Below are 26,241 nucleotides of genomic sequence, written 5' to 3' on the forward strand. Positions count from 1 at the left end.
AAATACATCTGAAATTCAAAATACTGATTATTTTACATACGCCTTTTAATCTCCTTACGAGGTGCAATGAAGTTAGCCAGGATTCGAAAACAAAATCTACAAATTTTAATTTTATCTATCCTGATATAATTTCCTTACCTAGGGTTAATTTTATTTTATACAATTTATATTTAAGTACATGTCGAACGAAACGGAATATCATGTGGTCGTAATATCACATAGCGAAAAAAAATCACATTTTTGTTAGACTTTGTACCCATTATATATCGTTATTAGTATAAATAAATAAAAAACTGTTTTGTATGATCTACAATTCTATAGCTTTGGCGTATCAAAGGGTCTACTCTGCCCTCGTAACGAAAAAAGGTACAACTACGCGTACTTTATACAGCAGTTGTGCCTTTTTCGTTCTGAGGGCACTACTCTCTTTCTGTCTGATATCCGTCCGAAAAAATTACTATCAAATAAGTAATACTCGATGAAATTAAAATACAATGTAATGTATGAATGATGCATATGTAGCTATATCATATCTCAAGCTCAATCTATCAGTAATACACCGGCTTCGATTCGTAACCGTTGTTTCCTTACTTCCATACATGACGACGACAGTGACGACGAGCACTTTTTTACTTTTACCCACAAGTTATAAAATAATGTCGAGTTTTATAGGAAATCTTAGTGTTTTCGATCAAAATACTCAGGAATGGAAGATATTTTATGGTCGTATGGAACTGAACGCTGCACTGGGAGACGACTGGAAGCAAACGTGTCTTATTGCTGACGCATTTGTCAGATGATGCGTATAGATTAGCGCGTAATTTGGTGCTTCCATACCTAGCAATGAAGCTTCATTCGCATCATGTATCTTTTAATTTGGTCGAGTATTACTTATTTGACAGTAATTGTTTTGGACGAACGTCAGACGGAGACGAGAGTACCTGCAGGGTTAGGGGCGCTACTCTCGAAGAACGAAGTTCGTAGTTACGGCTGTTTTCCCATTATGGATTTCCATCGTGTTCGCGCTTCGAGAGTAGGCGCCATGTAGAATGCGAATCCATAAATATACGTCGATAATTTGATACGCCAAAGTAATACATTAGAGGAGCAAGGCAAATCTCGATTACATTATTTCAAGTAAAGACAAAAAAATTCGATGTATTGTTTTAAATAGGTGGGTAAGTATTTGAAACTACGTTTGATACCTATATATTTTAGCAATAAAGATAATGCTTAGTTACACATAGCAAAATATGCATTCATATTATATTCCTATATACATGTATAGGATACAAGGTTTTTTTTCATGGGTACAATTTGCCTGCGTACAATTTCTATTGTTGTAATAAAATCGTAATTGAAAATTTTACAAAATGCGTGGGCTCCGGATCGTTTTGTACATGTCGGAATGCACCGAATTTACAGTTACATATCACAGATTAAGCCAATATGAATGGATTAGCAATGTATGAGTAGTTAAGTACGTGATAAAAATTTAAACCTATTTCTATCAGGAAACGGAATAGCTATAAATGAATTATAATATTTCTTGGACATTTGTGGAAATCATAAAACATTATAAACGGGTAGAATAACTAAGATTTTCGGTGTCAGTTTGGTCACATGGAGATTAAAGTACAATAATAATATCTCTATTAGATTTCTACGTGCAGTTTCGTTACGGATCCTCGGTTGTAAAGATCCCACTGTGACGTCGACACCCTGTAGGAATACACGTTACCAAAAATTATACTATAATGAAATTTACAAAAATTATATCTTTCTATACTTAAACAGCACTGATATGCCTCAAAAAATGTCACAACTTCCAATAAAATCAATTTAACGCCTCGTGGGCAGAGTAATAATCATTTGAAATTATTTTTTTTAATTGAAAATTTTCTTACAATTTTAATTCGAATACCTTATACTTATGGAATGTATTGTGGAATGTTGCGCGTGGACAGATTTAATTTACTGAACCGAAAGCATTAATGTTTGGTCCTTCGAGCCGGATTTAGCGCGGTAAAGTTTAAAATGCTTTGAGATTACGATGACGCTATATTCGTTTCAATTCACTAAATTAGAATCTGTTCCATCTTCGGCGGTAGCACAGACTTATGACAAAGACTTATACATTAAATCATTATTATAACGGTTGTGCATTTTATATATTATGTCTTCTCCTATTCCCTACAATTCAGTATTCACTAATTGCGTACTGAGTTAATGACAATGCGAAACTACTCCAATACTGTACTTTTTAATATTTTCCTTAGCCTTTTGTGTGAGATTCTTTTACATAATGTAAGAAAAATATTAAACTCACAGACGTATTTCACTATGCTAATATTATTAATTTTAATCTCACTGATTTTTGATAACATAATTATAATTAAGTTCTAATAGCTTTATATACTTATTAGCAATTATGTACAATACGGAATACTTTTATCAACTTTAATATATTTTACTGCATAAGCAATTGTTTACCAATTGTACACATGGTGCTTGATAATCGTTTGTTATAATAACTCTCAAATGGCTACTATATACATATTATAATAGTTCTGTTCTCATATATTTCATATAAGCTTCTCATAAGTTCATGACTGACCTATTTAAAAATAAAAGGTTGTACATTGAATGTATACATTGAATAATAAAAATACAATTAAATTGATTAAATGTGTGTTTGTTATGTGTGTAATTATTATTTTTTAATTACCCACATGCTCTTAGGGTCGTATTCTAGAACACTACTCAATGCTCAAGTCAGGATTGCACTGGAAATTTGACCCTAATGGCAAGGACTTGTGTATGATTTTCAGTGCTCACTGCAATACTCAAGTCTTGACTTGAGCATTGAGTAGAGTTCTGGAATACGACCATCAATATAGGATGCCTGTCATTTGTGATGCGTTTTTTTTTTTCATGCCTATTTGTCCAGTAGTGCGGCAATCAATAGATTGCCGCACTACTGGACAGAATACTGGACAGAATACTGTCTGTTACATTTTGACGCCTGAACCTCTGAACCAATTTTGATGAATTTTGGTATGAGAGATAGATGGGACCTAGGAGGACATAGGCTACTTTTCGTCACAAAAACTAAAACGGGTGAAATACGGGGAACCAATAAAATAATAATTTGTATGGAGAACCAATAAAATATGAAAATTAATATAGTACAGTAGGCTACTCGCAGTTCTTATTCTACGTAGACGATGTCGCTGGCACCAGCTAGTCGATTGTAAAGGGAACTCATAAATCTTTTGCATGAATTTTAAAGTCCCATTCAAATCTGTTTTAAAAACAATCCTTTATAACTCCATAAAAAGTTACATAACATTGTTTGTTCTAATTGGTAGATATGGTCGGCACGGGTATGATCTGTGCGTTCGTATTCTATAACTCATTGGAAAACAATAAGGAAAGTGCGTTTAAAGTTCATTTTTTCCAGATTGTTTTTACATTCAGGTAATTTGACGCTGACTTGAGACGAATGGATATTATATATAATTTGTAGATTTTGCTTTAAATAATAATAATTGAGAATCTTTTCAGTTGGTCAGAAAACTTTTGTGGGTAATAGATTGCCAAGCACCAGAATTACATTATTTTTTCTGTTTCAATTGGTATTATCATTTTGTTATTTGTATAATTAATTAATTATATAATAATAATTAACTTACTTAATTTACTTACTAGAACTTAATAACGGAAAAAAATTGAAAATTCGTTATTTCCACTTACGATAAATATAACATTTTTAATGTAGCAAATAAATATAATAAATATATTTTTTATACAAAACGAATTTTGATATATCTAAATACATTTTTATGACACATGTACCTAAGTACTTATTGAAAATATAAAGAAGAAATTTGCCTGGATACTTCAGGCGTGAACTTTATGAATTAAACATTAATACATATGTTTGAGTATTACACAAAGTTATATGTAAGTATTTTGTACTCTTAAGTATTTTACAAGTAGCAGAGATATTTTTGTTCACGCGACTACAATGACTATAACCACTAACTCTCACTAAATGGTCCGAATTTTATGTATTTTAAATTATAATGCAGTTTGGATATTTTGATAATTGTATATGCACCCATATGCAATTTTTATTATATAATGATCCAACAAAACTTTCTATTTCAAGGGCAACTTGAAAACTAAACCGAATAAGATTATGAATGGTACCTTTTTCGAACTGCGAAAGCTGTTCCTTATATTTTTGGCAAGTAGTATTATCGAGATCTAAGGTTTTCGCAATTGTTACACATTGGAAATGAGAGTATTTTCTCGGATCTAAATTGCGTATATTTGTTTTTACGAACAAACCAGCCTTCCGGGCCCGTTACATTTTCCATGATTGACAACTGACTCATTGATGTGTTCGTTAAAATAAATTTACGCTATTTAGATCCGAAAAAATAGTTAAATAACCAAATTAGTTATATTTTAGAACTTTTTATTAGAATAGTACAGCACGTACAGCACCGTGTACGGACATACCTATACACTTTCGCATAATAATGAAAGGCGCGTGAGACGACCAGCAGCGCTATACAACGCGAATTCATTGCGAGATTATGCGAATGTATGCACACGGCGCGCGGCCGGCGCGCACACATACAAGCTACGCTGCTACGTTTGTACGGAGTTGCCATACTTGTCTTATTTATAATTACCGTATTAGTTACAGAAGTTGTCCTTAAAATAGCATCACTTAATTTTATGAAACATGTTTGTCCCAAATATGTTGGGGTGCGAACAAATCTGGCGAACGCGCTGCACGGGACTGCGCGCAGGCTGCATACTGCATGCGCGTTACACGCGTGCTGCATGCGTGCATTTAAATACATGTCAATATATTAATAGGTGCTAAGTCCAAGGGCCAAACTAACAATTTCATTATTTTCACTTTTTGTGTGCAATAAAATCAAAAGATGTATTTTATAATGCAATGAAGCATTTCCCACAAAGAAGTGAAAATGATCAAATTGTTAGTTTGGCCCTTATACTTAGGATCCATCGATATGTGGCGCACGAACGGCACGCGAACACATCACACAATGTAAAGCACGTGTGCAGCTTGCGAACCTTTCGCATTTGCGGCCCATTCGCCAGATCTGTACGCACCCTTGGTAATTAATAATCCGATCAACATGGGAAGAGTGGTGAAAACTAGACTGAAATTGAAGTACATTAAGGCCCGTATTCATAAATTCCTTTCCAGGGTGGGTTCGACATTAAGATATAATCCGTGGCCGAACGGTTCCCATCCTGGGCTGCCACGCACAGGCCCCGGGTTCGATTACCGGGCCGGGAGAAATATTTGTATGTTCTACATTTATTTATCTCGTGAGTTGGGGTGTAATTTGTGGTTGTCTATTTAGACACAAATAATCTGTGTGTCCATATCACCCGCGATACAGGTCACCATAGTGCGAGGTTATTAAAAAAAAAAAAATCTTGCTCAAATCGACTGCATGTATAATAAATATCGCTTAAGTGCAATAAGCATGATGCGTAAAAATTGACTACCTTTCAATATCATTAAATCTTTGTCAACTATGTGCGGGGTCTTGGTCACTTGAGATATCATCATCGAAGGATCGATTTCAATGCCGCCGGAATGGAAGTTTTTGTAACGCAATTGTACGTAGCATAATAAACTTTATGTCGATTGTATAACGTGCCTTATACCTACTAGATACGAGACCACGCGAGAATTCTCAGAAATTCTCCTTGTTTTTTGGCTCGTATCTAGTTTGTATGATATTCAATTGACTATATAAATTCGCTTCCAATCTGTTCCGCGATGTAAACTGTGCCTAAGATGTTGATGATTATATTTTAATAAGCAAAGGAGCTATGACATACATTTTTAGATCTGAGTCGCATCTCACATACGCACTTTACAACTTGATTTTATTGCACACAAGTAATGCCATCTAGTGGCGATGTGCGGTACTAAATTTTTCGAACACCGGACTTGGAAGCTCTTTATTAAAGCTGAAATTTATAAACCGACTTTGACTTCTGCTATGCAAAAATATCGAGCTAAGCAAGTTTTTCGTATTTATGAAACGAACTTTGCTTAAGTTTAAGCAGGAAATACCGAAATTAGCTCAAAGTGTAGGTAATTTAATTTCTTGCTTTAACTTAGGCGAAGTTCGTTTTGTAAATACGAAAAATTTGCTTAAGACGCCTTCTTTGCTAGTCGATGCTAAAGTTCGTTTTATAAATCTAAGCCTAAGGGAGTCATCACATTTAACAATGCGGAATCGGCTTGGGCATATCAGATAAAGCTTAAGGGCAAGCCACACCGCGAACGAGGTTAGCTAATTAGCTTAGCTCACGTAGTTGCATGCAACCAACTATGCCAACTAAGCTAACTTAGCTTAGTTTGCTTGCAACTGCGTTCGCGATGTGGCCTGTACTTTATGCGCACGCAAAAGAGTGAAAAAGACGTTACATGTTTTACGCTTATGCGATCCAAGCCACATAACGTCTTTTTCGCTATTAAATTAAAGCTATTTCTGACCGCGACTTAAAATTCTAATGTGATTCAGTTTCGATAGTGGTGACTCCCAAATACGGGCCTAAAATAATAATTAATTAAATATATTGTAATAGATGTTAGTCAATTATTGATTTATTTAAATTTTTTATACACTGTTTTTATACATCATAGGGCGGTGAAATGGCCTTACAAGGGACTTCCTAGTGGTCGACGACTGGTTAATCGATCCATATACCGATGGAGGGACGAAGTGGAGTAAGACTCAGCACGCAGAGAACTGAGACGAGATCGAAGAAGACAGGACGCGCTGGCGCCAACTCTTATCGAAGGCGAAGACCCACTTCAAGTATCGGAGCCAGAGAAGTAGGTAAGTAAGTAAGTTCTGTTCAAGTAGCGCTCTTTCGTGATGATTGGATTATAAATGTCACTTCAAACAGAACATTATAAGTACATTATCAAAAGTTGCGCCATAATCCAAAATAAAATTAATTACAATATTAATCCGTTTTCTTTTGTTATTGTCATAAACATGATTACAATCTACATAGCTGGGATGTTAGTGGACCCAATCTTGCATTTTGTTTTGCTTTGACTTGCTGGTAGTACATATCCATAGGTCCCTTTTAAGTGTTGTCACAGTGGTGAAAGTGGTTGAGCTATTTCTTAAGACAAGAGACAAAAAGAGATTTTATTTATTTGTTGTGTACAGGCACGAGTTTAATTATTTGCTTTAACACAATTTCGTTCCTTTTCACCATCACTGTGGCAACACGCTTTAAAATTTGCCTATAGACATGCTGCCGTGCTTACAATCTTAACAGAAAGTATGTTTGAAATACATATAGACTTGCTGTTCTTATCGCAAGCACGGCAGCATGTACTACACAAGTGCAAAAGCCAGCAAGACAAATTGTAACATTTGTACTAACTCTGAGGCAATTCTGTTTCGTACATTTTTTATTCTAAACAATATTGTGACAGATCTACTAACGGTCATCCTTGTCACTCTCTATTAGTATATAAGGGACAAACATCTATCAAATTATTTGGTTAGGAACTGGGAGCAACGAAGTCAACATCATTACCTTTATGCACTTAGATAGTACTGGCATTATGTATGTAACAAATTTTAGTCCGGTCAATGTTAGGTATATAAGAACGCACCAACTTAAGGAAGATATATTATTGTATATAGCTGTATTATTGTATGTAAGTAAACGTGAATGTTAGATACAGTAAATAAGCTATGGATAGCTTATATTATATTGAGCCTCTGAAGTATATATTTATATTAAGTTTCCACTATTTAAAGCTCTTAGTTTTCATTTTATGCAAGTACTATTCTCGCATTGAATACTATAAGTGCCTCTGAACAAAATACAGTCTAAGATTGCACTCTCGACCATGTTTTGCGACGATGGGCCATAAATTTCAAGATTATATAGATAACAACTATGAAACCAGTATAGAGTGACTAGAATATTATTAAAAACAAAAGCTTGGCTGTTGATATTTTTGCAAACCGTTTACACCTTCAGTTATGTATCTAGATTTTTTATGAATGTCCTTAACACTCACTTAAGAGTTCGTTAGGAAGGTCACTTGGATGTAATCACTGCACTTATAAGTGTCAATTGTATGTATTATAGTCTGCTTCAATCGTCACTATTTCATAAGATTTCGTCGTAAAATGTTATAGTAATTATTAGCCTCCACCAGCCCCTAAATCAGGAAACGCGAACATATGACAGTTAAATGGTCCAAACTTGTACTTTTTCTGCTATTACACACCAACTGGCCTGGTCATAGTATGAAGACACAACGTGGAGGCTCTCCACGTATTTTTCAATTAGCTGGTCTAATTCACCTCTCTTGAACACGTGATAATACCTATGGTACGTTACCGCACCTCCTTCTGATGGCAGGCTGTCCGAGCCGTCGCTCAAAGAAGGCAATAAAGGTGCATGAGGTGCAGCACGCGAGGGTACAGCCGGTGCCGTAGCTGTATCTTCCGAAGAGGAGCGGGTTTCCAGCAACTTTCTCTCCTTTGAGCATTCGCTGCAAGAAGGCAGGGATGCTAAGCTAGCACAACCCAGCGATGCCGTGCTCCCAGTCTTATCTCTTCGACTCCAGTCGCTACCAGCGGATGTGTCACTTGACTCAATCGAGAAACCAGATCTAAGGGGCGCAGTACTTGTACTGGACCGTGAAGTAATTGACTCTGGGCTTATTTCCATCTTGTCTAAATCACTGGAGTCTGTAGATTGTCCCACTTTCAGAGAGGAACGTTTATCGGTACTGGTGCACAAAGAGTCTACGCTTATTTCAGACTCCAAAGAATAGCCTGTTTCAAGGGACTGACTTGTATCATAAGCGCCAGAGTCGATGGTTATTTCAGGGTTACCATTACTCGAGGAAATGGCACTGTCATCATCCGGGTTCTTTGTCTCTGTATCAGATAATTTTTCATCAATAGTAGGTTTTACGTTGTATTGTATGTTGGCACAATTGTTTAGGTAAATATCTTCGTCACTTGTAACTTTTAGAGTTTTCTTCAGTTCTCTGTACTTATTGATAATAGGATCAACATCTTTCGACCTCTTCTTGCTTTTAGTCTTAGAACCGCATTTTGGAAACAATTTGTTAATGTCAGTCTCTTGAGCGTCGTGTAATGCCGCAATGTATTTACTCCGCTCATGTACGTCTGTGCCTGTCTTAGTTAAACCTTGTTTCTCAGCTATAAATTTATTATGGTAAGGATCTTCCAGATGTTGTAAGCTGTCAGACAATTCATCCAATATTTTTTGAGTATTTCTGTCTTCTTCTTCTCTTTTTAATCTCAGAGAAATACTTTTTTCGCTACTGCTACTGCTTGGCAAGTCGAAGTCTTCTTCATTAATACGTTTTGAATATTGATCGATCTCTTGTAATAATTTCTCGCTAAGTTTTTCAGCGAATTCAGTTAGATGTTGATTATGATCCTGTTGATCCATCCAGTCATCTTCTTTTGCTAGCATGTCAGATTTGCAGGTCACGAGAGGTTCGTTTTGAATCCGGTTAAAGCTTTCTGACTTAGAAATAGATTTTTCCGAATCAGTGCTGGACATAGAAACGGAATCATATGGTAATCTAGTTGGACTTCTGTGACTTTTACCCAAATTATCATCAAGAGACCGTCCTTCAGGCCTGTTTGGTGACAATCTGTTAAGGCTCCAAGTAGAATTACTGGTACTTCCTAGTTTTGGTGATCGATCTTTAGATCTTCGCCCAGGAGAAAGGCGTTCTAAACTCGAAGAACTTCCACTCGAGCTGGTATGAGAATGTGATCGTGACCTGTCCTCCAACATTCGTAAATCACCAGGGGAAAGTTTATTTAAACTCCAGTTGCTACTGCTACTGCTACTAGAGGCTCCTTGAACTATGGCCACCGCTTCTGCGCTCTCCAGCTTCTCTATATGTTTTCTTTTAGATCTTGGACTTGACTGAATCACAGTCTCACAAGTTTCATCTAAAGAGTGTGCAACTTCCGCAGCAGCTTCTATCAAAGTCTGTGGGGCTGGCGATATTGATGGTGACTTTTCGGTTGTTATGTCAGAGGTTTCTTCTTTGATTTCAACGGGTAATGAATCTGTAACATATGAAAATATTGTAAATATGTATATGTCAATTTCATGATTACTTGTTTGTTTATGTGTGTGTGTAAAAATGATGGTTTTGTATGTGAAATGGAGATACTTTTATTTTATCTTACCTTTTTCCATTGCAGTTTTGCGTAGGTCATCAGGAATGACGCTTATGACGCTATCTACGGAATCAGGTGAAGACACTCCACTAGAGTCGCTATCTATGTCGTCAATAGCCGGGTTGAACAGTTCTAAATTAAGTAATTTAGGGTGACTTTTCGCGCTAGGCTCTATTTTACTAGTTCGCACTATTGGGAACGGAGGACGCCTGCCAATATTTGCCCCAGGAATGCCTTTGTTCAACATCTCCTTTATTTGGCGTATCCTATCCTTCCTTTTTCTATCTGATGATCTGGAATCAAGGGTATCGGTCGGTGACTTAGATGGCTCTTTAGGCCTAAATTGTGGTATTTCTGGTAGTTCCGCGACAGTTTGTAATGTAATTTTAGGATAAGGCTTGATATCTTGTAGGACAATTCTTGGTTTTAGTTGATTTGTTTCAGCAGTTAATTTATGAATTTCCTCAATGTCTTTGTTTATTTCAGCAATAAGTTCTTTTGTCACTTCAGGAGTAGTAATTTCTTCTTCTTCTTTTATTGGTGGTATAGGATCAATTTCTTCAAATACTTCCATCGTTATATCTTTATTTATGATTGGTTGGAGTTCAGGTTTCGTAATTTTTTCATCTGACTCCGACTTAGGTGGTGAGTTGGGTTGACTTTTAGATTGAGGTTTCATGGATGCTGCACAAAAGGAATTTGTTGTGGAATAATTTTTCAAGCTATACTGCGCTACGAGTATTTTATTAACTGATCCCGGAGTAGGCACTACCCCCGGTGAAGTGGGTGGTCGAATCAATGGAAACGCTTGTTTTATTCTTGGTGAAGGTAAACCTGGTGAACTTTTCATTCTAGGAGATGTTGGTACCGATGATACTTTTAACCTTGGTGACGTTGGTCCAGGAGAAAGTGGGGTTGGCGATAGTGGATCTCCCGACCCGTCTGCTTTAGGAACATATATTACAGATGCAAAGCTGTCTTCAGAGTCTACACTTGTGTCGCTTTGCAAGCTACTATCTTTTGATGAATCGGACCCATCCTCTCGCGAATGTCGTCTTTCAGGGTAACTTTTTTCATTTCCAGTGCCGGTGTCGCTCGGTGTAGGAATTTCCGGCACCGGGCCATGACTTTTCCATCCTTGAAGCATTCTTACGAACACGGTAACTTTGTCTATATTCGTTGTAGATGTTTTGAACTTACTAGTGAGGCCATTTTTGAGAGATTGAAATTTTTTAGCTGTGGTTGCAGATGTCGAAAATATTGAGTCACGTATCGAGTCCAAGGCCCCTGGTCTTCTGTACAAATACTCTTCATTAAGGCTCGCTTGCTTTTGAATGTTCTTTCTTAATCGTTCTTTTTCCCGTAACCTTTCTACAGACATCAATTCCTCGTTCAATGAAGTTTGTTTGAATACGCGTCCAGGCCTTTTTGATTGTTGTCGATGTGTGTGAATTTTAAAATTAGGCATTTCCTCGACCATACTTTTCATATCAGTGGGTTTGTCGAGATCCTCTTCTGCATCATCTTCGTTAATCGATTTTTTTTGTTTGACTAGTCGGGGTTTCTTTCTAGGTTCAGGAACTTCGGGAGCTGGAGCTTGGGGTGGTAGCAAATCATGTTCGTCCATTCCCAAACTCGGTAAGCTAGACCTAGATCGCGCAAGAGCTCTATGTTCAATATCGGCGATGTCAGTTAGGCTCCTCGATTTCATAGCAGATGCATCAGAAGACTGGGTAACGAGTCTGGATGGCAGTGCTTCATCTAATCGTCTCAACTCGATTGGTAAGTCAGCGGCGGGTGGTTCAGGTCGAGTGCAGGGTCGTGGTGGTACTCTTGCTAGACTCCACGAAGGTAAGAAGGAACGACGTCCTGCGAGTCGTTGCAAAGCTCGCCGTACAAAAGAATAGCATGTTTCATTGGGTGATGAGAGAGACGATGAGCCCGGCGAACCATCACGACTTTTCCAAGGGTCTCCGTTCCTGGAAATGACAAAAATATTTAAGTATAAATTGATAACAATGATAAAACAAAGCAATCCGTATTTTTTGAATGCACTTACTGATCGTGATCGACTGATAGAAACCGAGGTGCAGGCGTAGGTGGACAGAGTGTTGCTGGCCGGTGCCACGGTATTAATACGTCCTGAAATTGTTGTAATATTCACAGATTTTAAAAAAGAAAAAGCCTTGTACCAGATTATCCCGTAATCCTTTCAACTGGTAGTGGCATCAAATGTGGTACAAATTAAGAGAATGTCGTGCTTTGCCCTTTTTGAAAATTCACATTTTTTTTGCGATTTCCCTTACAAACTTCAAGCGCTGTCTTGTCTATTTCTTGGAATGTTTAATTTGTTTGACTATTTAAAGACCTAGAAGGAAAGTTGTTTGTTTTTATAAGCTGAATAACAAAGAAATTTTGGCCTTTTCGTAAATAATGTAGAGTCAGATAGGTTACAGCCAGAGGTAGATCGATGAGACCGATATATATATTTAAAGCGAATCATTCAGGTTGCGATAGTCGCGTCAATGGTCTCACGTGTTTTGGTCAGACGTGACAAGTTTTATTTCAATATATTTATTAGCTTATGTCACCGTTACTGCTATAATTAAAAACAAGTCGTTAAAATTGTTTTGTCATAAATATTGTGTGGTAATGCAAAATATTACACAATGTTTAAATTTGAAGGTTAAAACAGTGACAGTTTCTAAGTTTCTATAGCTTGATGTGCGGGTGAATGCACGATTATCGCAACGTGGATGGAGTTATCGTTACAATTGTTGAATCGACGGTCCCGCGGTCGCTTTACTGAAATACTGAAGGAGTACTATGGCGTGAAATTAGTAATACCTGCGAGTGGAAGTTGCGTCCTTCATGCTCCATGGCCCAGACTGTGAGCAGCAAGCGTCCACCGATGCGAGTGACGCGCGCCAACTCCCGTAACGCCATGGCGCGCCGCTCAACTGTCGCGAAGTGGTGCACCACCGCAATTGAGAGCACTGCGTCAAACGACTCATCGCGGAACGGCAGACACATGTTGTCACACACCACTACCTGAAAATGGGTTTGAAAACCAACCGATAAGGATAATTTGGTTGGTAAGTGGGACAACGAGCCCAAATAAACAAAATACGCACCAGAGAACAGTGTAGCAGACAAAGTGCGTCATGACCAGACGGGTTTATTCCAGACCAATATCTATATCAATATCTGCTGAGGGGCATCATCGGAGAAATTATCGGACATGGTACGCCTTCCATTTCTTGACATGGTTGCGTTTTAACGTTGAAAAATATAAACAGCAAAGTTTTACATTCTACGTCTACATTTAAAAATAAAACATACCTCGTCGTTACTTTGATGCGCCTGCGCCGCCAGGCGCGTGCATCGGTCACCACCCACGGCGAACACGGACGGATTCACGCTCAGGTATTTACCGTTGCCGCAACCTGAACCGAAATATATGGCGTAGGTATGATAGAACCTAGAAGTAGTTTGAAGTTAGTATGGGAAGGTAATTGGTACTTATGGTGAGGTAAATTGGTAACACGCAATGATTGTTCACGATTAACATGGCTTCGCATTAGGGGTGTGAATGGCGGGCGGGGAGAGGTTGATTGCAAATTTGCGACCAAGGTAAAATGAAAACTGAATGTTACAACATAAGAACAGCTAGCTAACTTTAACTTTAACTTCATTTTTGGTTGACCTTGTAGAGGAAAATGTCTTACCTACATAAGTAGGGCTAGCACGACAGGGCGTGACTTGCGCGAGAGCGACATAAAGCGTGAGACTTCTATGCGAGAATAGCAGTAAGTTGCTTTTTATGTCGCTGTCGAGCAAGTCGCGCACTGTCGTGCTAGCCTTACAGATATCTATTATGAAATCAGGGTGTGGTGACCTGAGAACATGGCGAAATGAGAATGTGGTGAGCTGAGAATATGGTAAGATGAAAATGTGGTGAGCTGAAAATATGATGAGTTGAGAATTTGGTAACCTGCTCACAAAGGATTATTATCAACACCTTTAACAGAACACGGGGATTTTAACAATTGTATGTAGGAATTTTTTAAGTGTTCCTAAAGCCGTACGGTGTGTGTAATTATTAAATAATCTAGTTTGGCGTCGTTTTTATATTTTCTAGGTATAACTACTATATTCGTATGTACGAAATATAAGGATATTCTAGACAGAACGTTTACATACACGAACGCATAGTGGAAAGCCTCGAGTTCCTTCTCTTGAATAAGTTAGTATAGTGAAGTATGTCCTCGATTAGTAAAGTAGTCTAAAAAGTGTAAGTACAATACTTATTAATTTTGAAAGTTTGAGGTCCAGGAATCATTACAATTTTTAGCTAACCTGACCTAAAATGACCTAATTGAAAATCAGTGATGGGAACATACTGTGATTTCCAACAAAATCCTGATGTAGTGACCCTTTTGTGACTGCAGCTGATACCACACAAATTACGTTTACATTTAGTGTCTTCGTATTTGTAAATATTTTTTTTATTGTCTTGTGGTTTCCTTTTCAGTTTTTCTTACATTTTGATTTTTTATGCTCTCATGTACTTATTGATCTTTCGTTCTTTTTAATTTATTTTTTCTAATGATTTATTTTTATTTTTTTCTGTAGTGTCATTTGTAGTAATTTTCTTTCTTCTTTCCCAGAACTTTTTAAATCAGGTAAAACATAACTTCAAATCAACATTTCAACATTAGGGTAGACTTTTCATTGATTAGTTAGGTACAACTACGATGTTCTACGTGTAGTTAAAAAAATTCGTTTTTACACATATGTACTTATATCTAATATCTTATATAATAATTACTCGACTATCTTTCGTCGCGTTAATGTTAAACTACTTTATCTCTATATAGAGATCTTCAGTCTTAGGAATATTCTGAATTCAAAAGTTTTAAAAATCTACTAAACAAAGTCATTTTTTGTTCTGGTTAAATGAACATAGCCAAACTGTAGAGTGGAGCTTAATATAATCTATGGAGAATGAAGAACGGTAGCAACAAAATCAAGTCCACCCTATCTCAAACTGTATGAAACGCTCTTTTAAGTACCCACTATAAAAATGAAAAAAGAAAAAATAATAATAAATTATTTTTTATTTTTTCATTTGATTTAATATGAACTTATTTAAAATATCCTGAATATGCCTATAAATATGGAACCTAAACCTTTTGAAACAAGCTCGAAAGTCTTATTTTCGGGACCGCGCTGACTCTAAATATATTTGTCCCGAACGTGGAAAGCAGTGAAATTGGAAGCCCTAGTTATACGCGTCCACCGCAGAGTAATTAGCCTTCCCTTGAGCAAACCATCTCTCCTACGTCGCGTATACAGCTTTCCATATACGTCCTCCAAGGAGAGACGAGTTACGTACGCTTTCTAAGCGCCTAAACAACTGTAATATCGTAATATTTATTACTCAGACACCAACCACTTACGGTCATTTACGGTTTAGCGAGGCAGCTTGTTCGAGTCTAGCCGAACCGAAGGAATTTTTGTTTGAGTTCGATCTTTGTGTTAATAGTCATAACAAACTAGTGGAGTAAAAAGGTAAAACGTCTGACGTGCATTTGGAAAATATTATAGTAGGCCTAGCACGATGTGGCGCGACTTCCGCGAGAGCGACATGAGGTGCGAGATACTGCTATTTTCGTATAGAGAATAACAATATTTCGCGCTTCTATGTCGCTCTCGCGCAAATCGCGTCCTGTCGTGCTAGCCCTACAAGAGAGCCATTTGAAGCAATTTTTTTTTTAAGAAAAAAATCAACTCCAACTTATTTAATAAATGGAAAACTAGAAAGTACATTGTAACGTAAGTAACTACAATATTTCCTAACCTTTCCAGCGAATTGAATATCATTAAACTTCATATTACAATTTTATTAAAGTGACATCTCCAATTAGCCGTTGTTGTAGCTGTACAGGTACTGTGTAAGGCTGAGTGAAGAAAATCTTTCATAGATTTCTCACAGATGCCTAAGGCACGAAAAATGTTTAAAACCAAAAGCAAAGATCTGAAACAAGCACATAGAGACATTCGTAAGATGTGCTGGATCGTTCCATAACTCAGTTGGACTTGATTCGAGTCTTCTTCTTCTTCAAGTGCCTCTCCATTATTGAAGGTCAGCAGTCAGTTTTCTATATATCTTTCTTTGTCCAGAGCTAGCCTGAACAGTTGTTCCACGGTCTTAATGCCGGTCCACTCCTTGATATTACGAAGCCATGACGTTTTCCTATTCCATCGTTCCGCTTCTTTTTTTTATATTTATTAATAATTATAACTAAAATATCGCACTCAGTATATCCTCTCGAAGCAACGATTTAGATGCGTCTTTCTAGCTACTGTGTAAGTTTAAGCCATTAAAAACCGTATTTTATTAAATTATTAAACCGTATTTTAAAAATTAATAAATTAGTTTAACAAAGAATTAAAAATCCCTTCAAAACCGACACCGCCAGTATCATACCTTTCGTAAAGGAACACGTAGAATGCGTAGGATGTAGAAAAAAGAGTGGGGTAGAAACTTTAATACAATAGTAAGTCGAGAGATTTCAATAACACCTACGCGATACTCATTGTGACTAATATAATATTCATGATATTTTATATCGCAAAGGACACTGGTTGGATAAGTAAAAACTTGACAAGTATGAAAAGGGCACCTTTTTATCAGCGATTTGTAAGCCACGATACAGACATAAATATTATTATATTATTTATGATATTTTATTGTGGCGGCTTGTACAGTCGATGCCTTAAGATACTTGACCACATAACCGAGTATTTGGTTCTGGAGTAGATCAGTGTGAACAAAGATTTTAAACTACCTTAACCTTTAATCTGTGAGCCACAAAATTAATTTTGATATAATTTCTTTACTTTCTGTTGAATACGTAAAAAGGCTCTCAGAATCAAAAGGTCGGGTAAGGGGTCAGGCAGGCATCTTAGGGCATCGACTGTTCCTATGACTTTAGTACCTAAGTCACGTGCATTTGTCGATGCTTAGTAGGAATACATCGTATTAACCTGCGCTTTGAAGAAGATTCAAAACCCTGCGACAATGTAAGAGTCCCCATTGGTGGACTTCCAAACTGGCCTAAAGAGCACTGGTACCCGGCAGTGAGATATATAATGGTTTTTTAATTGTAATTTTACCCATGAACATGAACTACTTTCAGTAACTTGGGGAATCCCCAATACTAATGGTTCCTAAGACGGGTCCTCATAGTAAAACTTCTTCGTGTTGATGAATGAATTACATTGTTTATGACACCACGTGACGGGACCAGACGAAGTCATGCGCCTGGTGGTTTCTTTTGAATTGTAAAATTATCAGTATTTTTCTTTAATTGGTATCGAATCCTAAAATCAAACCTTCATATCTAGTGCCCATAGTGCTAACTTCTGGGTTCATGGGGTCATCACAATACCACCGAACTTTACGACATCGTCGTCAGGAGGTCGAATACAGACATAATACTTGTACTCATTCTACACCGACAAATAGTGTTAAAATCATTAGCACTCTCTTTAGATTAGTCAGGTAAAAAGGTATTACACACCCAATAAACCAAATGCGAAAAGGTCTCCCTCAAAGCTCCACGTGTGCCATGAATAAGAGATTTGATGGTAAATTGTCTAGCTTCTTATTTCAGTTTTAGGTGCTTCCCTTGTTTGTATTAACATGAGACAAACGGGCGTGTGTGGCGTACATAACGGCCAAGATTGAAGATCATGTACTCTATACATCGTAGAAAATATCTACGATGTATAGAGAGCATAGTCTTCGAGATTTATAGGTAAAATCGTTACTTAATACTTCTTCTTAGGTTTCGTATCGCCGGCATACTCTATATTATTGTGGTCCAAAACTCAGCCACGCCGATCGCGTCTCTAGTAGCCGCCATTACATCCTCAAGGTGTTAGGGCATGCAGGGCACATAGTGAGATGGACGACGCACATATAATCCAGGTTAAGGCGATCCCCAAAACCCCACCTAAACAACTTGTCCCTACACCTGACTCAGAAGCCTATTTAGACTACTGCAGTAACTTTATAGCCGTTATATAAAAATCTTATACTATATTAATATTTTATTACTTATACATACAAAGTGTTAATTAATATTCTAATTCCATCTAGTAATACTGATTTCCATACTAAATGTTTTTTTTTAATGGGGTCAGTAAACATTACACATTGCAAGTAGTAGATTGTTATAATAAACAAACAGTGACTTAATGAGTAACCAACACCGTTAACCACAGTTTACGTATACAGTTTTCTAAGTACAGTAAATACTGCAACCCTAATTTAGTGCTGGCACTACTTACAAGTAATGCACTACCTACAAGTAACACTAAATCACGTGTAGATACAGTAGTGTATTTAAGTAGGTGTATATAGAATGCCCCTACAATAGACAAAACAATGTTAAAAATATTCATACACACTCGACTAAAATATATGGAACAGCTGATTTCAGATGTGTTCCCATCCTCCCTTCGGGTGTAACGCAATTAAATTAACAGCCTGTATGTCAATTGAACGTAAAGGTCGACTAAGGTTTACCTGTATAGAGAGACACAATCTAGTATTGAGTTTCGACAATAATGCTAGAATCATTAGTATGAGAGATTAATTATTTCATATTCCACAACTTGGCCTTGATCAATGTCTGAGTTAGTGATGAAAAATGTGCGCTTAGATTAGCGTTAAATAAGTTATGATTTGAAAAGAACGTAAGAATGTAATATACAGGGTGGAAATTTGAGACAGATCAGCAAGTTCAGCTACCTGAACCGCCATAGCTAAAAGAAAATTATCCTGAAAGACAGCACATGAATTTTGACACACACTGCCAATCGTGGTGAAAGGATTTGTCAATTGGCGTTAGGTACTCGTCAATTGTTGCCCAAAGTGCGCCGGACGTACGCGGATAGTACGTCGTGCGTGGAGGCTCATTTCGTGCACGCATTGAAAGTATTTCTTGGCATTCACAGAGTTTAAAAAAATGGTGCCGTCATCGAGATAATACAATTTTCAAACAGGTGGTCCTATAAAAGTATGAAAAAAGTTTTTTGACAAATGCCTTTTATCTTGCTGACTTTATCATTTTTTCAATAGCTGCCCTTGCAAGTTTATATTATAGTCAAACTGATAGTGGTAATGTCAAAGTTTTTTTTTATAATATCAAGTGATGGGACGAACAAGTCGTGCGCCTGTTGGTAAGCTACACGCCTGTCCATAACAGTTACAGTGCCATTCAGAGCTGTAAATCGCAAAGATATGAGGGGCACTACCACTGCGCCTGTCACCCTGAGACATAAGTTGGCAAGTTCCCATTTGCCTGTACTTCCACCTGCTGGTGGGGGCTTCAAAACCGGAACTCAGTAATGCTCACATTACTGTTTGGCGTTTGTACTTCACTGGACGAACTCTTTCACAAGGAACTGTACTCCTACGAAGTATACTCGTAATTATATGGATAATTAAATCGTCATAAAAATGCTTAAATAATAAAGAGGCTCATGTAGTCGTCGTGATGTTGTAGTAGACGTTTCGTAGAATTGACCGTCGACGAGAATGCGTCACGTCTAGAAATACGATCGTTTTTTTATTTATTGTTGTTGTGTTGTATCTTAAGTCAGAGAGATATGTTTGAGCGTATTTCGACTCCCACGACTGTCATTTGCTGGAATCACTAATTAACTTTGTAGTTATATTTACAAGCACTGTGTGGGCAGGATACGGGTTGCTTACAAGACACTTAGTACATGTTACTGCGAGCCCACATACACGTACAATGATCACATCGGTTTCTATTGTTAAACATTCCCTTCCTTCGAAATTCGTTTCACGGTGGTTGGTATTTTTGTATTTTTATTCGTAACATTAATTATGTACTAATAATTTGTCAAAACATGCTGTCCAAAAAATATGCTTCGTATTTCAGATTTCAGTATTTGTTGGAAACGAAAAAAAACCAAACCCAGCTTTTTTTGTGGGTGTTGTGACATGTTATAGAAAATTATTGATCATGAAAAGATTTCTCTTAGGTGTGAATTTGTTATTCGCAAACTTGCTTTGCTAAAAATTAGTAAGCTTCACAAAAACTATATGTATCAAAGACACTGGTAGATTATCATAATGTTTTGTTAGTTCTGTTTAGATGAACTGCAATCGAAGTGTGATTAATTAGGAGAGAAAGGAGAGAATGTCTCTCCATATCCATACCCGTACCCCTCACAAGTAATATACGTAGTATGTGCGCCACTGCAAAATGTTTCAAGGATACAGTTTTATGTCTCAGGGTGACGGGCGCAGTGGCAGTGCCCCCAAGATCTTTGTAATTTAAAGCTCTTGGTGGCACTGCAACTGTTATGGGCAGGCGTGTAGCTTACCATCAGGCACACGACTTGTTCGTCCCGTTACTTAATGTCATAAAAAAAAAAAAAAAAAAAAAAAAAGTTTTGCTACTCTGCTTTTTTATCTTAACTCAATATCTTCTAATATCTTTGAGTATTTGTGATTTTGCACTTCGGATAGATTGATTCTTAGGAGAATTAATGTAAATGATGAGGATTGAGGTGTTGGTAGGTACTGACCGACGTCGCAGACGAGGCTGCCGGGGTCTAGGTCGGCGAGGAAGGCGCTGGCGGCAGGCGCGGGCGGTGCGGGCTCGTCGGCCGCGCCCGCCTGCTCGTACACGTCGTGCACGTACGCGCGCTCCAGCGCCGCGCCGCGCGCTGCGCTCTCCCCAGCCCCGCCGCCCTCTGCGCCCGCGCCGCCATCCGCCATCACCGCACCGCCATTGCACCGCGCTGAAATACAAAAAAATACGTAAGTCATGTAAATAAATTATGGCTTTACTTCCGGAAAACTAATGACAGTGTAAAGTGGTAATCAGCGCTTAAAATGTGATCGAAGAAACAAGCAAATTTATTAACCACACTAACTTCTAGGAGTCAAATTAAGAAATTTTTGCGCAATAATTAATCAGGCAGTCAAAATATCTAGACGCCAAACAAATAGAAAGGTTATTTACTTAAATAACTAGATTTGACTGGAAAAAATCTATTACAAGGCTATACTCATATAATAAATCACCAGACATATTGAAATTCGGGCTGGAGCCTGAACCTGGATCTTGACCACGTCTGGACTAGGACGAAACAACATCCGCTGAACGGCTACCAATTACTGCTCGTCCTGTGGCCCTTCTTCTGCTCCGGCAAATATACAGTGGAGTACCATACTCGGAAGCGGAAAACCTAAAGTCTTAAGGCACGATACCACGACTCGTGATAAATATATGCACGTTTTTTTAATTTAAATTTGAATTCGTGAATTAATTTTTTTTTTTATTATAATTATTTTAATTTACCGTAATTCTTTGTTTGATTTTCTAGCCTCATAGGGAAAATAAAACTAGGGAATCGAACCCGGTACATCGCATCCTATATTACTAGGTACTCAATAGAAGAGTTCTTGTCAGATAGAGAGCTATAAGCAATATGGATAAATGTTCTATTTCTCACGAACCACATACTTCTAATATACGTACATATTTAGTAATTTTTAGTGATGACGCATATTTCAATTTTTAATAGAGCAGTTAACAGAGTTTGTATTAAAGCATAAAATTGTTATAAAGTATAATATAAAATTAATAATTAGATTGCAATACCCTGACAGGCTCAATGTTTATATGAGATATCATTCTCTGTGCTCATGATGCAATACATAAATTTATAAAAATCCGCGACCAGCAAATAATGTCTAGAATACTCAAATACTGTGTGGGTAATTATACTGCCAATCGCAAAACATAGATATGTCATCCATAACGTAATAACATTACATATTGCACGAAAGGCACACGTAGCTGTTGTAACGGAACCCGAAATACTCCAATTGTGGGATTTGACGGTTGTGTTATAACAACAAATCCATCAACCTGTTCGATGATGCCTTCGGGATTCATAGACACGTTCAAATTATATTCATTAGTGAGTTTAACGATTCGTTTTTACTACCTATATAAGTAGATTGTCTCCTAGCAAAAAGGATCCGTATAGCGTATCAATGTTTGATGTCCCTGCTGAGCAGGAATGAAATAGAAACTAAATCGAGAGAAAAAAAGGAGTCGAGTCAATCAAAGAAACAAGGAGTCAAGTCAATCAATGAAAAAAGGAGTCAAGTCATCGTGCATAAACGGATTTGACTACGAAATTTTGACAATTTTTAAGGAGCTTGGAGATTATAATCTCAGCAGACAGTACTGAAAAAACCGACCACAAAAGCTCGTGAAATTACATCTATTTGTCAAATTTTATTGAAACCGGATTCATGCCCTAGTTTGCCACCCTCAGAGGTGGAATATTTATTTCAAATTTAAATGGGCCCATTACTTACCCTCTTTCCAACAAAAAAAGAATAACCAAAATCGGTTCGCAAGTTATCTTGTAATATACATACAAAAAAACATACAGTCGAATTAAGAACCTCCTCCATTTTTGAAGTCGGTTAATACAGTATACAGGTTTGAGGGTGTTCTATCTTAAATATGGTTCATATTGTAGCCAAACCCGAAGCGAACCGCATTCTATTTGCAGTAGAGCCCATTAATTGCGTCCAACGCTTCCGTGTACTTTTAAATTGAACTATTTTTTTTTTCGCTGATATTGAGGATTGCAGAAAAAAATCTTGGAAGCAATAATGCATGGAATATCTATCTAGCTATTACGGTTTAATTAGGCGCCTAGATGTCGAGTTGCGGACACTAGCCCGTCACACCATACCATACCATAAATTTTAATTGCTTGGATCTTAATTCGTCTGATCACTACGTACACGAAATATTATAGATTTTATAGTACATTCTAGTTACATGATATAAATGTTACTTATTTAGTTACTTTTCCTTTATTATCACAATCAGCCAGAAAACGTCTTTATAAAGCGAAAGTGGAGGGAAACGCGGGGAGAGGATGCCCTCGACTTACATATCTCAATCAGATTGGGATGTCCTCAAAAAAGGTCAGATTAAGAGGCTCAAGTATAAATGGGTCTATGACTGATACAATACGAGTGAAGGAAGCGATTGGGGTTTCATGCTGCTGATGTATTTCTGTCATACGGTGGCGAGCCGCTACTGCGCATAAGCCGGCTTTGGCCTATCTCTGGCCAAATTAACTCTTATCGTTAAACATTCTATTGCACTCGCCTCACACGAGAATTCGTGGCTCTGGGGGCCTACTGTAAGCTTCTAAGCAACCAGGCAAGTTCCATGCAATTCACTTGACGTGGGAAAAATGAATTTCTTAAATTCGTATCATAACCTACACAAAATTGAACGAGAATGGCACGCCAGGATGATGAGTTTTACTTTTTAAACCTTAATTATTGTTTCTGGCTGGCTAGCTGACAACTAACAAGAGCGAGATGGAACTACATACTAAATCATATGAAAGAAATAGATAAATCCCTTCTGGTTTACCTCAAGGATCATTGCTAGGACCCCTACTTTTCACAATTTTTGTTAATGATATCGCTTCCTGTTTTCTGAAGTCTAAAATACTTTTATATGCCGATGATATGAAAATTTTACGTAAAATTAATGATATTAATGACGCCCACTGTCTTCAGGACGATCTTGTTAGATTTCAAAATTACTGCATTATAAACAAATTGGATCTTAATGTTTCTAAATGCTATGTAAGTACCTATACCCGAAAATCCACAAAAATATTATATAACTACACATTATATAATGCTTCCCTAACTCGAGTAGATTCGATTAAAGATTTAGGGGTGACTTTTGACAGTAAATTGATATTTGATCAACATATTGATAATGTTGTCAAAAAAGCAAGTCGTTCGCTGGGTTTTGTACTAAGAATGTCCTCGGAATTTAAAAGTATTAAAACTTTTAAAATACTTTTTTGTTGTTATGTTCGGAGCCACCTTGAATATGCGTCTCAGGTATGGAATCCTCGCTATAAAGCGTATTCTGCACGAATAGAATACATCCAAAAGAGATTTTTGCGTTACCTACAATATCGAGCCGGTATATTTTTGCCAAACTATGAGACTAGGTGTCGCAAATTTCACTTTCTGCCTTTGTACAGACGTAGAGAAATAGCAGATTTGACTTATATTATTAACATAGCAAACGGCACTATTGACTGCCCCGAACTCCTTGAGCGAATAGGACTACGCGCAGGCAAGGTTGCACTGAGAAATCATATAACCCTTTACGTTCCCATAGTTAGAACCAATTATAGGCAAAATGCATTTATAAGTAGAGCGTCTTGCTCATATAACAACTTATTGAATAAATATAGTGATGTAGACCTATTCAACACTAGTGCAAGTAAGGTAAAACGATTACTTAGTGATTATTTCTTTTCAAGCATTTAGCTGAATTTATAATGTTTTTAATGCTTACTATTCATTGTTTTTTAAGTCGTCAACTTCCTTTCCACCTACATTGTATCAATCTGTGGAAGCTTTTAATTAGCCCTCAGCATACATGCACTGATCTGTCAGGCATGTACTATATTTAAGCTTTTATTATTGTTACCTAGCTGTAAGTTTTCCGAAAAAAAAAAAATTTGTCATAAAGTAATGTATCGAAGCTGATGTTTAAAAAGAAAGTGAAGGAGACATTGTTGCTACAAGTATCAAATGGTTAAACAGTATGTAGTTTAGTATTTATGAGTATGTGTGGTGTGTGTGTACGATAGGTGGATGCGGATGTGTGTGTATGATGAGTGGGTCGAGGCATATTATTTAATGAGAGTGTGTCCCTGCCAACAAACTGTATTGCAGTTTGGCGGGCTTTATTTTGTAAGCCATTTGTTATTTAAACAAATAAACTATTTAATTATTATTAATTATTAATTATTGATTGCATTAAAGTCAAATTTGACAGTTTATTTAAAAGTTATTTTACGATTTTCGCTAAGTCAATCAAATTATTAAAATGATTCAGATCCAATTTAAAAATTTCAATAACATTCATGCCAATAATTTATCAACAAAACTTTAAAGATTGGAAACTCGAACTAAAATATTCGAAAAACACTCGATATTTAATACTATTTATTTATTGACAATTGGCTGTAAAACCTAAAAAGATGACAAATAATTATGAAACTGAAAATACAATAAAACTTAAACGAAGTTTCTTAAAAGTGTAACAAAGTCTTCAAAAAGTTAATCACGGAGTAACTTTCTTTGAATTGCTTATTTTTACAGATGAGACCGCCATTTGCATGACAAATGGCACGTCATGATACGATTTTGCTATGAAAGAAAAGGTGAACGGATTTCGAATGGGGAACATAAATTGCATGGAAAGTGAAAATTGTTTTTGTGAGGTCATAGTACGAATTTGACAGGCAATCCAAATTACGGGCTTAAACAGAATTGCTCTAAGAGCTCTTATTAGGCCCCCTGGTGGCTCACAATGGTATCAGATAACTATAAAATAACCTACCTGCATATAGGTCCATCTTAGGTATAGGTATATCTTAGGTCCGATTCATATTGTATAATGATAACACGTCAGTTACCATGCCGGACTGCCACCCAGGGGTCCCAGGTTCGATTCCCGGACCGAGAGAAATATTTGTATGAAATACATTTATTTATCTCGTGAGTTTGGGTGTAATTTGTGGTTTTCTATGAGTATGTCTATGCCATGGTACCCGCGACACAGGGTTTTCCTAGTGCGGGGCTATGTTGAGTGTATGCGTTATTATTATTAAAGCTAAATTTTTTTTGAAAAATTTCGCTGATTTTTCTTAACAATAAAACTGAAACTAAATAATATATATAAAAAAATCTCTCATAGGGGTTGTAGATCTCATTTCGATAATTCCAGAAATGTTACTAACTTAATTACGGGCACATTTGCTA

The 26,241-nt window shown here is 37.0% G+C and overlaps 1 protein-coding gene across 1 annotated transcript in view; it reads right to left on the bottom strand.

Annotated features, from left to right (window-relative positions):
• Window positions 1-7,480: 7,480 nt before the first annotated feature.
• LOC113228898 (protein piccolo) overlaps window positions 7,481-26,241 on the bottom strand; it is a 47,676-nt gene continuing 28,915 nt past the window's right edge. The window contains exons 3-8 of the mRNA XM_026462335.1: window positions 20,922-21,137; window positions 13,629-13,732; window positions 13,134-13,337; window positions 12,346-12,428; window positions 10,296-12,265; window positions 7,481-10,172 (exon numbers count right to left, since the gene is read on the bottom strand). Coding sequence (XP_026318120.1) covers window positions 8,296-10,172; window positions 10,296-12,265; window positions 12,346-12,428; window positions 13,134-13,337; window positions 13,629-13,732; window positions 20,922-21,137 — 4,454 coding nt within the window. The 3' untranslated portion in view covers window positions 7,481-8,295. The remainder of the gene's footprint in view (window positions 10,173-10,295; window positions 12,266-12,345; window positions 12,429-13,133; window positions 13,338-13,628; window positions 13,733-20,921; window positions 21,138-26,241) is intronic.

This window comes from Hyposmocoma kahamanoa, unplaced genomic scaffold (genome assembly GCF_003589595.1).
Source record: "Hyposmocoma kahamanoa isolate Upper Pololo Valley unplaced genomic scaffold, ASM358959v1 262, whole genome shotgun sequence".
Taxonomy (NCBI): domain Eukaryota; kingdom Metazoa; phylum Arthropoda; class Insecta; order Lepidoptera; family Cosmopterigidae; genus Hyposmocoma; species Hyposmocoma kahamanoa.